This window comes from Oncorhynchus keta, chromosome 6 (assembly GCF_023373465.1).
Source record: "Oncorhynchus keta strain PuntledgeMale-10-30-2019 chromosome 6, Oket_V2, whole genome shotgun sequence".
Taxonomy (NCBI): Eukaryota; Metazoa; Chordata; class Actinopteri; order Salmoniformes; family Salmonidae; genus Oncorhynchus; species Oncorhynchus keta.
In genome coordinates, this window is record NC_068426.1 from 10,475,467 (window position 1) to 10,490,187 (window position 14,721).

At 44.0% G+C, this 14,721-nt stretch overlaps 1 protein-coding gene across 1 annotated transcript; it reads right to left on the reverse strand.

The window, feature by feature from the left end:
* Positions 1 to 1,610: 1,610 nt before the first annotated feature.
* sumf2 (sulfatase modifying factor 2) lies at positions 1,611 to 13,883 on the reverse strand. Its single transcript, XM_035771631.2, has 9 exons — positions 12,215 to 13,883; positions 11,973 to 12,120; positions 8,759 to 8,873; positions 8,584 to 8,628; positions 8,349 to 8,499; positions 8,072 to 8,127; positions 5,943 to 6,027; positions 2,780 to 2,921; positions 1,611 to 1,933 (listed from the first exon to the last, which is right to left on the reverse strand). The coding sequence occupies exons 1-9, from the start codon at positions 12,300 to 12,302 to the stop codon at positions 1,855 to 1,857; spliced, it is 909 nt and encodes a 302-aa protein (XP_035627524.1). The 5' UTR covers positions 12,303 to 13,883; the 3' UTR covers positions 1,611 to 1,854.
* Positions 13,884 to 14,721: the final 838 nt, after the last annotated feature.

Sequence of the window (14,721 nt, forward strand, 5' to 3'; positions counted from 1 at the left end):
TGTTGGCTAGTGTGCATGTGCCAAGACTGGAGGAGGCACAATTTCTATTTAACAAAACAGTTTGTGTCAAAACTATCGGTAGAGTTGAAAATGCGATGGAAACACATTGAAAATGACATTTTTATCTCAGTACATGAAAACATAAGTGAAGAAGTACATTTTGTGTGCACTAAGTCAGTTTGGTTGAAACACACCACTGGTGAGAAAATGTGCATATTTTCTTCATGTGGATTTTATGAAAATCTGTTGCCAATCAGATTGGAAACCTAGCTACTGCGCAGTGTAGGTAAGTAGTGTAGGTAGGTAAGGGATGAAGTGAAAACCTATAGGATAGCTCTCCGCGAGGTTGGTTGGGCATGAAATGACAGCAAGCTTTACAATACTGAGCCATGCTAACAGACAAGTGGGGCGGCAGGTAGCCTAGTGGTTAGAGCGTTGGGCCAGTAACCGTAAAGGTTGCTAGATTGGATCCCCGCGCTGACAAGGTAAACATCTGTCGTTCTGCCCCTGAACAAGGCAGTTAACCCACTTGTTCCTTGGCCGTCATTATAAATAAGAATTTGTTCTTAACTGACTTGCCTAGTTAACTGACTTGCCTACTTATCACACAGTTATACTTCAACTATATCTTTATTCACTTATTAATAAGGAAAACATGTCACACCACATACATAAGTGGATGATGTGAGTGCTCTGCAATAACGATGGCTGGTTGACGAACCATCCTTAGATGATTCGTTGAGAGCCCCGACACAAATATCTTTTATAGCAAAGATACACCCCCTTAGTCTACATGACAAACAACAGGTGTGTGGATTGGGTCAAAAGATTAGGATTTGTATGAAATAAATGAATAATTCACAGAAGACAGTATCTGCTGTAAAGACTGTTCTCATTGTGTGGAAACCAGGGTCTGGCCCCCAAAACAAGGTTCCTCTCATCATTATCCATTCCCGAGCCATCTCCACCCTGGTACCTCCTAGCACACAAACACCAACTCATGCTATGGAATGCGGTCTTTTAGGTTATCACCAAAGGCATCGTAAATCTACTGTCAGCATTAAATCTCCCAGAGGCCCTACTCAGAAGACCACGCACAGATGAGTGCTCTAAGAACCCTATGATCGCAAATGGTTAAAAGTAGTCCTTGTGCATAGAGTTGTATGGTTTGTTTCAAACATTTTAAAATGAATAATCTTAGTGTCGGCATCACTCTGTTACCATGGAATTGCCCTACAGCTCGGTTCAGTCCTACATTGTGTCATCACTTACAGCGAGGCTCCAAAAGTATTGGGACACTGACACATTTTGGTTGTTTTGGCTCTGTACTCCAGCACCTTAGATTTGAAATGATACACTTGACTATGGGAAGTTAAAGTGCAGACTGTCAGCTTTAACTTGAGGGTATTTTCATCCATGTCGGTTTGAACCATTTAGAAAATTACAGCACTTTTTGCTCATAGTTCCCCCATTTTAGGGGACCAAAAGTATTGGGACAAATTCACTTACTTGTATTTAAGTAGTCAAAAGTTTAGTATTTGGTCCCATATTCTTAGTGCACAATGACAAAGTGTGAAAAATGGTTGTAAGTAAGTACATTTTACAACATCTTGATGTAAAATCTTGTTTATTGCTTGTATTACAGTAGTTTGTAGAAAAAGACACATAGGTTAAGCAGATTGATTTGAGCCCAGGTCTCCACAGGAGAAAAATGTTCCTGCACATTATCAACATCATCACCACTGTCTGAGTCTTGACTTTACTAAATGCTATGGTCACTGCATAGTACCTATAACTGGTTGCTATCTTGCTCTCCCTTGTGGCATAATTTTTATCGTCTTCGTTTATTGGTCCCTACAGCTCCGTTTTGTCCTTCCTGGCAGCACACCTGAAGCCCAGGTTATCAGAAGCCGAGTCCGGAGTGTTCCCCATCCTGTAGAAACACAGAATCAAAACACAGTCCCATTTCAACACCCACACTTTCCAAGTCAAGTAACAGCAACTGATCCTCAAACCCTCATTCTATACATTGAAAACCGAAAGGTTACTGGATCGAAAACCCAAGCTGACAAGGTAAAAATCTGTCGTTCTGACACCCGGAGCAGGGCAGTTAACCCCCCCCAACAACTGCTCCCCGGGCGCCGATGATGTGGAGATTGGTTAAGGCAGCCCCCTGCACCTCTCTGATTCAGAGGGGTTGGGTTAAATGCGGAAGACACATTTAAGTTGAATGCATTCAGTTGGACAACTGACTAGGCATCACCCTTTCCCTTTCCATGACTTGGGGGTGAAATATATAACATTTCCAAATTTTTTAAAACTGGTATTTTAACAACTGCCGAATAGAAACATCAAATGGCTGCTGAAAAAGTTAATTGGGCCGGATAAACTGAAGTGGACTCGACCCGGGTACCATTAGCTGGAGCTCGGGTAATATAACTCTGACGGACTCGGGAAGAGCTCGGCCTGCATGAACCCCCTTCTGTCCGAGTCCATGCCGAGTCTCGGATTAGGCCTGAGCCCAGCGTGTTGACTGGATACAGTATGCCACAAGACCCTAACCCGCTTTGGTGCGCTCGGCCAGCTGTTTGACAAGCTGAATCATGCAAACCCTGCCCTTAACAGAGAATTACTAAAAAAATGTAATAATTGGAATGTTTCTAGTATATTACATGCAATGGGGGCATAAGACGTCCCGACCAGATTTCAACAAGTAAAATACGTCTTTATCACGTCGTATGCCTACTGGGTAAGCTTTGCATCCTAAACGTTCACTTGCCTGGTCGTGATTCGAGCCTTGTGATTGGCTGATCCATCTTCCGTGTCGATCCAGGAACCACCACGCAGCACGAACATTGGTCGTCCTCCAGGGAAGGGTGTAGATGTCCACTCCCATGCATTTCCTATCATGTCATATAGTCCTGAGGGAGGGGACAGAGAGACAAACTGATGACCAATTATAAATGGACCCCTGGCTCATTGTCCAATGTCTGTGGAGTCACTCTTACGTGACTTTTGTTCTTCAACCGGCAGTCCAGGCAAGATCATTGTGCTGTCACTTACATATACACTACTCCTGGCAACTACTCCTATACACTACCCCCTATACACAACTCCCTATACACTACCCCTGGCCACTACTCCCTATACACTACTCCTGGCCACTACTTCCCTATACACTACCCCTGACCACTACCCCCTATACACTCCTGGCCACTACTCCTGGCCACTACTCCCTATACACTACTCCCTATACACTACTCCTGGCCACTACTCCCTATACACTACCCCTGGCCACTACTCCCTATACACTACTCCTGGCCACTACTCCCTATACACTACCCCTGACCACTACCCCCTATACACTACTCCTGGCAACTACTCCTATACACTACTCCTGGCAACTACTCCTATACACTACCCCTGGAAACTACTCCTATACACTACCCCTGACCACTACCCCCTATACACTACTCCTGGACACTACCCCCCATACAATATCCCTGGCCACTACTCCCTATACACTACTCCCTATACACTACTCCTGGCCACTACTCCTATACACTACTCCCTATACACTACTCCTGGCCACTACTCCTATACACTACCCCCCTACTCCTGGCACTACTCCTATACACTACCCCTGGAAACTACTCCTATACACTACTCCTGGACACTACCCCCATACAATATCCCTGGCCACTACTCCCTATACACTACTCCCTATACACTACCCCTGGACACTACTCCCTATACACTACCCCTGGACACTACTCCTGGCCACTACTCCCTATACACTACTCCCTATACAATACCCCTGGCCACTACTCCCTATACACTACCCCTGGCCACTACTCCCTATACACTACCCCTGGACACTACTCCCTATACACTACTCCTGGCCACTACTCCCTATACACTACCCCTGGTCACTTCTCCTATACACTACTCCTGGCAACTACTCATATACACTACCCCTGGCCACTACTCCTATACACTACCACTGGCCACTGCTACTATACACTACTCCTGGCCACGACCCTGACCACTTCTCCCTATACACTACCCCTGGCCACTACTCCTATACACTACCCCTGGCCACTACTCCCTATACACTACCCCTGGCCACTACTCCTATACACTACCCCTGGCCACTACTCCTATACACTACCCCTGGTCACTTCTCCTATACACTACTCCTGGTCACTTCTCCTATACACTACTCCTATACACTACCCCTGGCCACTACTCCTATACACTACCCCTGGCCACTACTCCTATACACTACCCCTGGCCACCACCCCTGATCACTGCCCCCTATACACTACCCCTGACCACTACTCCCTGGCCACTACTCCCTCCCTATACACTACTCCTGGCCACTACCCCCTATACACTACCCCTGGCCACCACCCCTGGCCACTACTCCTGGCCACGACTCCTATACACTACCCCTGGCCACTACTCCTATACACTCCCCCCTGGCCACTACTCCCTATACACTACTCCTGGCCACTACTCCCTATACACTACTCCTATACACCACTCCTGGCCACTACTCCTATCCACTACTCCCAATACACTACTCCTATACACTACTCCTGGCCACTACTCCCTATACACTACTCCTCCTATACACTACCCCTGGCCACTACCCTGACCACTGACCACTACTCCCTATACACTACCCCTGGCCACTACTTCCCTATACACTACTCCTACTACTATACACTACCCTGGCCACTACTCCCTATACACTACTCCTGGCCACTATCCCCTATACACTACTCATGTTCTGTTATAATCTCCACCCGGCACAGCCAGAAGAGGACTGGCCACCCCACATATGCTCTCTCTAATTCTCTCTTTCTTTCTCTCTCTTGGAGGACCTGAGCCCAAGGAGCGTGCCCCAGGACGACCTGACATGATGACTCCTTGCTGTCCCCAGTCCACCTGACTGTGCTGCTGCTCCAGTTTCAACTGTTCTGCCTTGTTATTATTCGACCATGCTGGTCATTTATGAACATTTGAACATCTTGGCCATGTTCTGTTATAATCTCCACCCGGCACAGCCAGAAGAGGACTGGCCACCCCACATAGCCTGGTTCCTCTCTAGGTTTCTTCCTAGGTTTTGGCCTTTCTAGGGAGTTTTTCCTAGCCACCGTGTTTCTACACCTGCATTGCTTGCTGTTTGGGGTTTTAGGCTGGGTTTCTGTACAGCACTTTGAGATATCAGCTGATGTACGAAGGGCTATATAAATAAATTTTATTTGATTTTGATTTGGCCACTACCCCTGGCCACGACTCCTATACACTACTCCTGGCCACGACTCCTATACACTACTCCTGGCCACTACTCTTATACACTACCCTGGCCACTACTCCCTATACACTCCTCCTGGCCACTACTCCTATACACTCCCCCTGGCCACTACTCCCTATACACTACCCTGGCCACTACTCCTATACACTACCCCTGGCCACTACTCCCTATACACTACTCCTATACACCACTCCTGGCCACTACTCCTATCCACTACTCCCAATACACTACTCCTATACACTACTCCTGGCCACTACTCCTATACACTCCCCTGGCCACTACTCCCTATACACTACTCCTGGCCACTACTCCTATACACTCCCCTGGCCACTACTCCCTATACACTACTCCTGGCCACTACTCCTGGCCACTACTCCTGGCCACTACTCCTATACACTACTCCCTATACACTACTCCTGGCCACTACTCCTGGCCACTACTCCTGGCCACTACTCCCTATACACTACTCCTATACACTACTCCTGGCCACTAATCCTATATACTACTCCTGGCCACTACTATGTAAATCTGAATGAATTGGATATGGATCAAGAAAATGGTGATGCTCTGATTCTCCCATTACTAAGCTGGGTTTAAGGCTGTATAAAGGGATATTTACCAAAACTGTTCTGAGGAGGGAAAGCAGTGACAGGGGCGATACCATGGTAACCGTCCTCTGCTGTGTCTCCATCAGGGAAAAGGCCCTGAAACACACATACAAAACACAACAGGATAATAATATGTCTCATTTATAACAGGTCGTAATCAGTATAACGTCACAATAGTGTTCGATTTGGCTGCTGAGGAGCAAGGAGACCCTCCAGCTCCTCTAAAACAAACTACGTGCCGTTTTCAAGGGATTGTTAAATACATGTTATAGGCTAACTATTTAGGTGGGAATTGTGAAGCAAAAGTCCCAACTTTAAATCTTCATCATACTTCCTCTTATTATTATTCTGCACGCTACTCCTCTTACACCATTTAAGATAGTAATGCCATTCAAACTTAAAAATGTGCAGACTGGAATAGTGTGTGTGGTTGCATACCACTTTTTGCTATTATTTATACTTTTTAAACTACATTTTTTTGTCATTCTTTTTGTCCATCATCATTCACTTTAATTTTACTTTTGAAAAAAGTTCCCCATTGTGACATCATCACTTCCAACTTCCATTCACTGTAAATGCAACAAATCAGCAACTTTGACCACTTTGCTAAACACAAGCCGGATGGTATGACATCTTCCTCTACCTCTCTACTATTCAAATCAGAAATAATAACTGAATTATCTGGTTCCGATCAAACGTTACAGCCGTATAAGTGACCGCATCAACAACATTTTCTGGAACTTTTTATAAACAACTGACATTTTGGCCACTTTCTGAACAAGTTAGACAAAACGTTAGAGGTTATGACATCTTTGTCTACATTTCTGTTATTCACATCTGGAACAGAAATATCTTGTGCAGATCTAACGATATAGCTGTTTTAGTAATCGCATCAACAACTTTGTCTTAATTTTCTCAAACAACTGCCATTTTGACAACTTTCCCAACACTTTAGACAACAACTTAGGAGGATATGACACCTTGGTCTACTTCTCTGCTCTTCAAATCTGAAATAAGAACAGAAATATCTACTACCAATCTAGAGTTACAGCTGTTTTAGTAACCACATCAACTATTAACTGCTATGGAACTTTTCAGAACTTTCAATTTATAACAATGGGGGAGCACATTCTAAGCATGGAACTTTCAATTTATAACAATGGGGGAGCACATTCTAAGCATGGAACTTTCAATTTATAACAATGGGGAGCACATTCTAAGCATGGAACTTTCAATTTACAACAATGGGGGAGCACATTCTAAGCATGGAACTTTCAATTTATAACAATGGGGGAGCACATTCTAAGCATGGAACTTTCAATTTATAACAATGGGGGAGCACATTCTAAGCATGACACAAATCTTGGCAAAGGAGAAATGCTCACTAACAGGGAAGTAAACAAATTCGTGCACAAAGTTCGAGAGAAATCATCTTTTTTGTGTGCATGGAACATTTCTGGGATCTTTTAATTCAGCTCTGCTTGATAGGCAGAGCCCACAAATAATGGGAAATTAACCTAAACCACTCATACTTCTCAGGTATAGTTCACTTTTTATATCACTCAAATATCCAATTAATGGTGACCATGAAAGATATCGTGAGGCTACCCTCACGTATCTGAAGTTACATGATTAATTTATTTTTACTGATGAAAAGCATGCAGTTACTTGTTGTAATTGTTTTGCATGGAATAATCTGACATTTGAAGTTCTGACTCTGCGCTTCAAGAGGTGATGATATTACAACCAAATAATTAACATTTATTTAACAATGAAAACTGCAGTTGTCAATTGTTTTTGCAGAGCTGCGAGTCTCCTTGTCCCCCAGCAGACAAATTGAACACCGCACCTTAATGTGATATTTTATTGATAACGACATATGATGTGATATATGTGATACAACCTTACTGATGATTTAAGTCAACAGTACAAGGGATACTAATTGTAAACACTTTATAAATCGTGAATAAAATATTTTTGAGCAAATCCTAACATTGTGTAGGATGTAGGTTATGTAAGTTTTAACTTTGGCTTTAGAACACACAAACCAAATATATATTTGTAAAGAATTACTGAGAGGGTTGAGAAGAACGTTAGAATGTTCATTTCAGGATGGTGAATGTGATGTCATTCGTCTGACCTGCCACAGGTTGGAGCGGTTGGCCTGGAATTTGTTTCCCCAGGGATACGTTCTACCTGGAGCGAAGAAGGGGTTCTGTTATCAACATGGAATGGAGGAGGGCTGTTATAAATGAATGGCTATTAACACTTAACAAGATTTAGAATTCTAATTCCATGGCTTCTTATTATTTGGTGAGATATGTCTTATACTTTGTGGAGATCCACCCCAGCCGGCATTGTAATAAAGACAATCCCACTAGAATTTATTTTTTATTTTTTTAGCGAGCCCCACTCACCCTGCAGACCCCCACGTGCAGCCCACTCCCACTCCTCCTCGCTGGGCAGCCTCCTCCCCCTCCAGCTGCAGAAGGCCTGGGCATCGTTCCAGCTCACCTGGACCACTGGGGAGTCCAGACGCTCCCGGATCCCAGAACCAGGACCTGCAGGCTGGACAAACACATGGAGAGGAGTCAGGTAGTCCAGATATAGGTACAGGGGGGATGGGAAAAACTTAAAAAATTACTTCATTACCTGCCTCCAAAACACCCGCTCGACTGGCATCCACCAAGGTGCTGACTTCAGGGGTGAAAGGAGAGTTAATCATTATCACAATTCAGAAGGAACCCCCCTGAAAAAAACTACTTACCTTTCACCTATCAGTGTGAGAGATGTTTGATATGAAATGCAGAAGTGACTTTCAACACACCTCTATTTTCTCTGTGACTTTGCTCTTCAGCTCTTCAGACACAAAGTCCTGGAACACAAAACTCCAGCCGAAGGTCTCCGCTTCAGTCTTGTATTTCTGTGCCCTGACAAACTCCCTGGGATGAAGACAATAAACCACTTCAATATTCTCAGTTTGCAGTGTCAACTAGTGTACCCACATACAAACGGACCGAGCATAGACTGTCTTTTGGCCATCTTGGTGCGGACATGCCTCAATTTCAACGTCCACGGACATAGATTTTTTTGTCCGGACCAGATCTGAACCATTCATAGACGTCTGTGTTTGGTTCAGACCTGGTCCGGACCGGCCTCGATTTGGCCCAAACAGAGACGTACATTATTTCTCACAAGTTTGGACAGCATAGTACTGTAGAACACAGAAGAGTGTAGTACAATACAGTACAGTCAAGAAAAGTAAAGTACAGCACAGTAAAGAAAAGTTTACTCTGTTCTCTACTGAACTAAACCGTACTGTACTTTACTAAATTAAACTGTACCATAGTGTACTCTGTGCCATACTTCACTGTGCTGTTCAAACTTGTGCAACACATCAAATCAAAGTTTGTCACATGCGCTGAATACAACAGGTGTAGGTAGACCTTACTGTGAAATACTACTTACAAGCCCTTAACCAACAATGCATTTCAAGACATATAGTTAAGAAAATATTTACTAAATAAACTAAAGTAATTAAAAAAAATTCTAACTAACACAATAAAATAAATGAGCCTATATATATGTATCAAGTCAATGTGCAGTGGGCGGTACAGGTTATGTAATTTGTACATGTAGTTAGGTGTAAAGTGACTGTGTATAGATAATAAACAGCGAGTAGCAGCGGTGTAAAAACAAAGAGGGGGGGGGGGGGTTAAATGTAATAGTCCGGTGGCCATTTGATTAATTGTTCAGCAGTCTTATGGCTTGGGATAGAAGCTGTTAAGGAGCCTTTTGGTCCTAGACTTAGCTCTCCAGTACCGCTTGCCGTGCGGTAGCAGAGAGAACAGTCTATGACATGGGTGACTGGAGTCTTTGACCATTTTTTGGGCCTTCCTCTGACAAAGCCTAGTATAAAGGTACGTGGAGCGGAACAGGTGAACCCAAGAGCAGACTCAGACGAGAAAACTGGGATGAGGTAACCAAGGTATTTGTTGAAACACGGAGGGAAGATTGTGCACAGGCCAGGGGAAGCTCGGGCAGGTTGCCGGAAACCAGGTGCGGAGGCTGAGGCTGGAGCGAGAGCTGTTTGAACAGGGTAATCAGGTCCAAAGGGGAATCCAAGGGAGCGTAGAGTGGGGAATCCAGGACAGAGTAGCAGTACTGACAAGAAGTTGGACTGGAGACAGGGACCATAGTCAGAGCGGGTAGAACTGTAGCAGAGAGGAAAACAGCGTCAGGCAAGGGAAAACAGGCACAACAGGACAACAGGAACAAACGGCTAGTAACATGGACTGACTGAGCAGAGATTACGATCTGGCAATGTGGAAGTGGCAGGACTGAGTATTTGTAGGTCTTGATTATGGAACAGGTTGCAGCTGGTGGGGATCTGCTCTGACTCCAGCACACCTGTCACTGCCCACACAATCACAAACACAGGGAGAGAGCACTGGGGGAGTGGCAGCAGGTCAAGGAGACACAGGATGAGCACTAGAGGGTGTTGCAGGAGCAGATGTGACACTGGATAATAGGAAGCTTGGCCCCAGTGAAGTACTGGGCAGTACGCACTACCCTCTGTAGCGCCTTACGGTTGGAGGCCGAGCAGTTGCCATAACAGTGCAACCGGTCAGGATGCTCTCAATGGTGCAGCTGTAGAACTTTTTGTGGTTCTGGGAACCCATACCGAATCTTTTTAGTGTCTGAGGGAGAAAAGGTTTTGTCGTGCCCTCTTCAAGACTGTCTTGCTGTGTATGACCATGGTAGTTTGAGGGTGATGTGGACACCAAGGAACTTGAAACTCTCAAACCAATCAACTACAGCCCGTCGATGTGAATGGGAGCCTGTTCGGCCCTCCTTTTCCTGTAGTCCACGATCAGCTCCTTTGTCTTGCTCACGTTGAGAGAGACGTTGTTGTCCTGACACCACACTGACAGGTCTCTGACCTCCTCCCTATAGGCTGCCTCATTGTTGTCGGTGATCAGGCCTACCACTGTTGTGTCGTCAGCAAACTTAATGATGGTGTTGGAATCGTGCTTGGCCACGCAGTGGGTGAACAGGAGGGGACTAAACACGCACCCCTAAGGGGTCCACGTGTTGAGGATCAACGTGGCAGATGTGTTGTTGCCTACCCTTACCACCTGGGGGCGGCCCGTCAGGAAGTCCAGTGAGATTGCGCCCATCTGTGGATTATGCGAATTGGAGTGGGTCTAGGGTTTCCGGGATTTTGGATTTGATGTGAGCCATGACCAGCCTTTCAAAGCACTTCATGGCTATCGACGTGAGTGCTACGGGGCGGTAATCATTTAGGCAGGTTACTTGGGCACAGGGACAACGGTGGTCTGCTTGAAACAAGTAGGTATTACAGACTCAGTCAGGGAGAGGTTGAAAATGTCAGTGAAGACACTTGCCAGTTGGTCTGCGCATGCTCTTAGTACCCTGGTAAACCGTCAGGCCCCGCGACCTTGTGAATCTTTACATTTAGTTCATCCAGCACACTCTTATCCAGAGCATTCAACAGCAATGTACAGTATCACAGTCCTAACAAGAAAATAAAGAACATTACTGAGAATGTTATTGTAGTTGAAGTAGTCTGTCGGTTTATTCTGTAGGTTGGACTACTTTGAACATCATCACTGCCCGTTTTAAAGCTGGAAAAAAAGCTAATATAAGTCCATGTGACAGATGGGAGCAATAATATATATTGTATGTTGCAATCTTCCATTGGTTCCTCCTTCCTATATTAAATGGATAAAAGCATTGTCATTGTGATATAATCCTTACTTCCTTGAGAATGTATGTGCAGTTGAAGTATGGCCATAGTATAAATTACCAAAAAAAGACAGAACCGAAAATTAACCTGATTTCATTTTCCGGGGGAAAAAAAAAAGTATGTTCAACGTCCAGAAAATACACATTTTCAGTTTTTTCAATACTTAAAATTAACCCAACTTCAACGTCTGGAAAATACGTATTTTATACATCCTTTCAACGTAATGTTGCTTACTGGGAAGTATCATCATCGCTGTATCAAAGTAAGTTACCTGAAGTCAGAATTAGTGACGGGATATTTATCGATACTGAATGGATCGACTGTCACTTCTTTCGTGGGTGATTCTCCGTCCCTGCCGTCGGCTGAGTCCGTCCCCATCGTCATCTTTCCTCCTGGAATTTTCACCATTCCTTCATCGTCTGCAGAGTCAAAGATTTACAGTTGTGAAGCTGTATCTGTTGTATTATTTAATTGTGCCGGAAAAGTTGATTAGCATCAGTGAATGTTCCTTACCTGCGATGCAAGACAGAGCGTAGAGGCACAAAATAAGTACTATTCTGAGGTTCATGGTTATAAATTGATAAGGCGATCGTGTTTTCATAAACCAGTGGAATGTGCAGGTCCTGGGTAAGTACGTTCATGTACTTTGAGCACCATAGAGCCACGCTCTCTAAGTAGCCATTGTTTTCTGTATATATACTTCTTCAGCTTTACACTGAACCCTGAAACGATTACAGTCGGACTATTTTCACTGACGGACCGGAAACTGTGGTCCGACTGAAAAAAAAAAAACAGTTCCCCTTGGAAACAACGAAACGTCGACTCACTTGTGCATCATTTCCATATATAGTTCAAGCGTGTTAGCGTTAAATTAATCAGGAATTTTGTGTAAATCTGACTTGCCTTTCTCGTCACGCTTGGAGAACAAAGTTCCATAACTTTAGTCAACGTTTGGTATGGAATCACGGGTGTATTTGGGACAAATTCAGATAGATCCCTCTCGACTTTGTTCCGTTTGTGTTTTGCAACAGAATTGGCGTAATCTGTTGCAATTTCTGATCTCAGGCTAACATCCTCCTGTCCTCGGCTGGATTTCCCAAAAGCATCATAGTACTAAAATAATCTTAATTCCATTGAAATGAAATGAACGAAAGATGATTGTAGTGCAACGATTCTTTTGGGAAAACAAGCTCTGGTCTGGGCATAATTTCTGCCACCTGTAGGAGGAGGTTGAAGCTGATTTCGGCTTCGTCACTTTTGGCACAGCAGTGAGATAAAACCCTTTACAGTAATTACTTTTATAAGCTCAGTCTCTTGTGCACATCCCTCACTCCGTGTTGTTTAAACCAAATGAAAGGAGGACTGGTTACTCTGGGCTTGCTAGAGGCATCCTGCTGTATTCAAGCAGATGTTACTAGCCAGACCTCTCTCTGCAGACCTCTCTCTCCAGGACCTCAGGCATACTCCAGACGTAGAGGAGTCCATGACCTCAGAAAGTACTCTAGACTTAGAGGCGTCCAGGACCTCAGGCATACTCCAGACGTAGAGGAGTCCATGACCTCAGAAAGTACTCTAGACTTAGAGGCGTCCAGGACCTCAGGCATACTCCAGACGTAGAGGAGTCCATGACCTCAGAAAGTACTCTAGACTTAGAGGCGTCCAGGACCTCAGGCATACTCCAGACGTAGAGGAGTCCATGACCTCAGAAAGTACTCTGGACACTCATGCTGGCTTGAGAAGCCTCAGTGGAGAAACCAGGTAGACTAAGACAGTGAGCAGGTCAATGCCTCAGACATCTAAGAACAAGACGGCTGTTTTTATCCTTGCAACATGTGTCCCTCCAGTTAAAGATCAGGTGTCAGTCTGACTGTTTCTTTATTATCTCTGCATTATATCTGGGCAGTCCCAGGTTCACTATCTACAGTATGTGAAGTTTATCCAGGGTGGTCCTCCTGAGAAACAAACTACAGACACAAAACGAGATGCTGTCACCTTCACCCTGACTGGGGGTTCTGTTCTGGAACACTTTGTTGTTGACAAATCTGACGTGCTAAAGTTCTGTAGATAATAGCCCCTGGGCCAGAGGGCCAAAGAGGGATCCACATGTTTCAGCTTATTGATTACTGTTTTGGTGACTAACTTTAATTCATGGCTGTGATTACTACATTTGTTATAGTCCCTGTCTTTTATTCATGGCTGTGATTACATTTGTTATAGTCCCTGTCTTTTATTCATGGCTGTGATTACTACATTTGTTATAGTCCCTGTCTTTTATTCATGGCTGTGATTACTACATTTGTTATAGTCCCTGTCTTTTATTCATGGCTGTGATTACTACATTTGTTATAGTGCCTGTCTTTTATTCATGGCTGTGATTACTACATTTGTTATAGTCCCTGTCTTTTATTCATGGCTGTGATTACTACATTTGTTATAGTCCCTGTCTTTTATTCATGGCTGTGATTACTACATTTGTTATAGTCCCTGTCTTTTATTCATGGCTGTGATTACTACATTTGTTATAGTCCCTGTCTTTTATTCATGGCTGTGATTACTACATTTGTTATAGTCCCTGTCTTTTATTCATGGCTGTGATTACTACATTTGTTATAGTCCCTGTCTTTTATTCATGGCTGTGATTACTACATTTGTTATAGTCCCTGTCTTTTATTCATGGCTGTGATTACTACATTTGTTATAGTCCCTGTCTTTTATTCATGGCTGTGATTACTACATTTGTTATAGTCCCTGTCTTTTATTCATGGCTGTGATTACTACATTTGTTATAGTCCCTGTCTTTTATTCATGGCTGTGATTACTACATTTGTTATAGTCCCTGTCTTTTATTCATGGCTGTGATTACTACATTTGTTATAGTCCCTGTCTTTTATTCATGGCTGTGATTACTACATTTGTTATAGTGCCTGTCTTTTATTCGTGGCTGTCAGAGGTAGTCAGTGGCTTTTCCATGTCACTTACGTAATTCTGATTATGTAAATAGTTAAGCACCGATGGGGGAA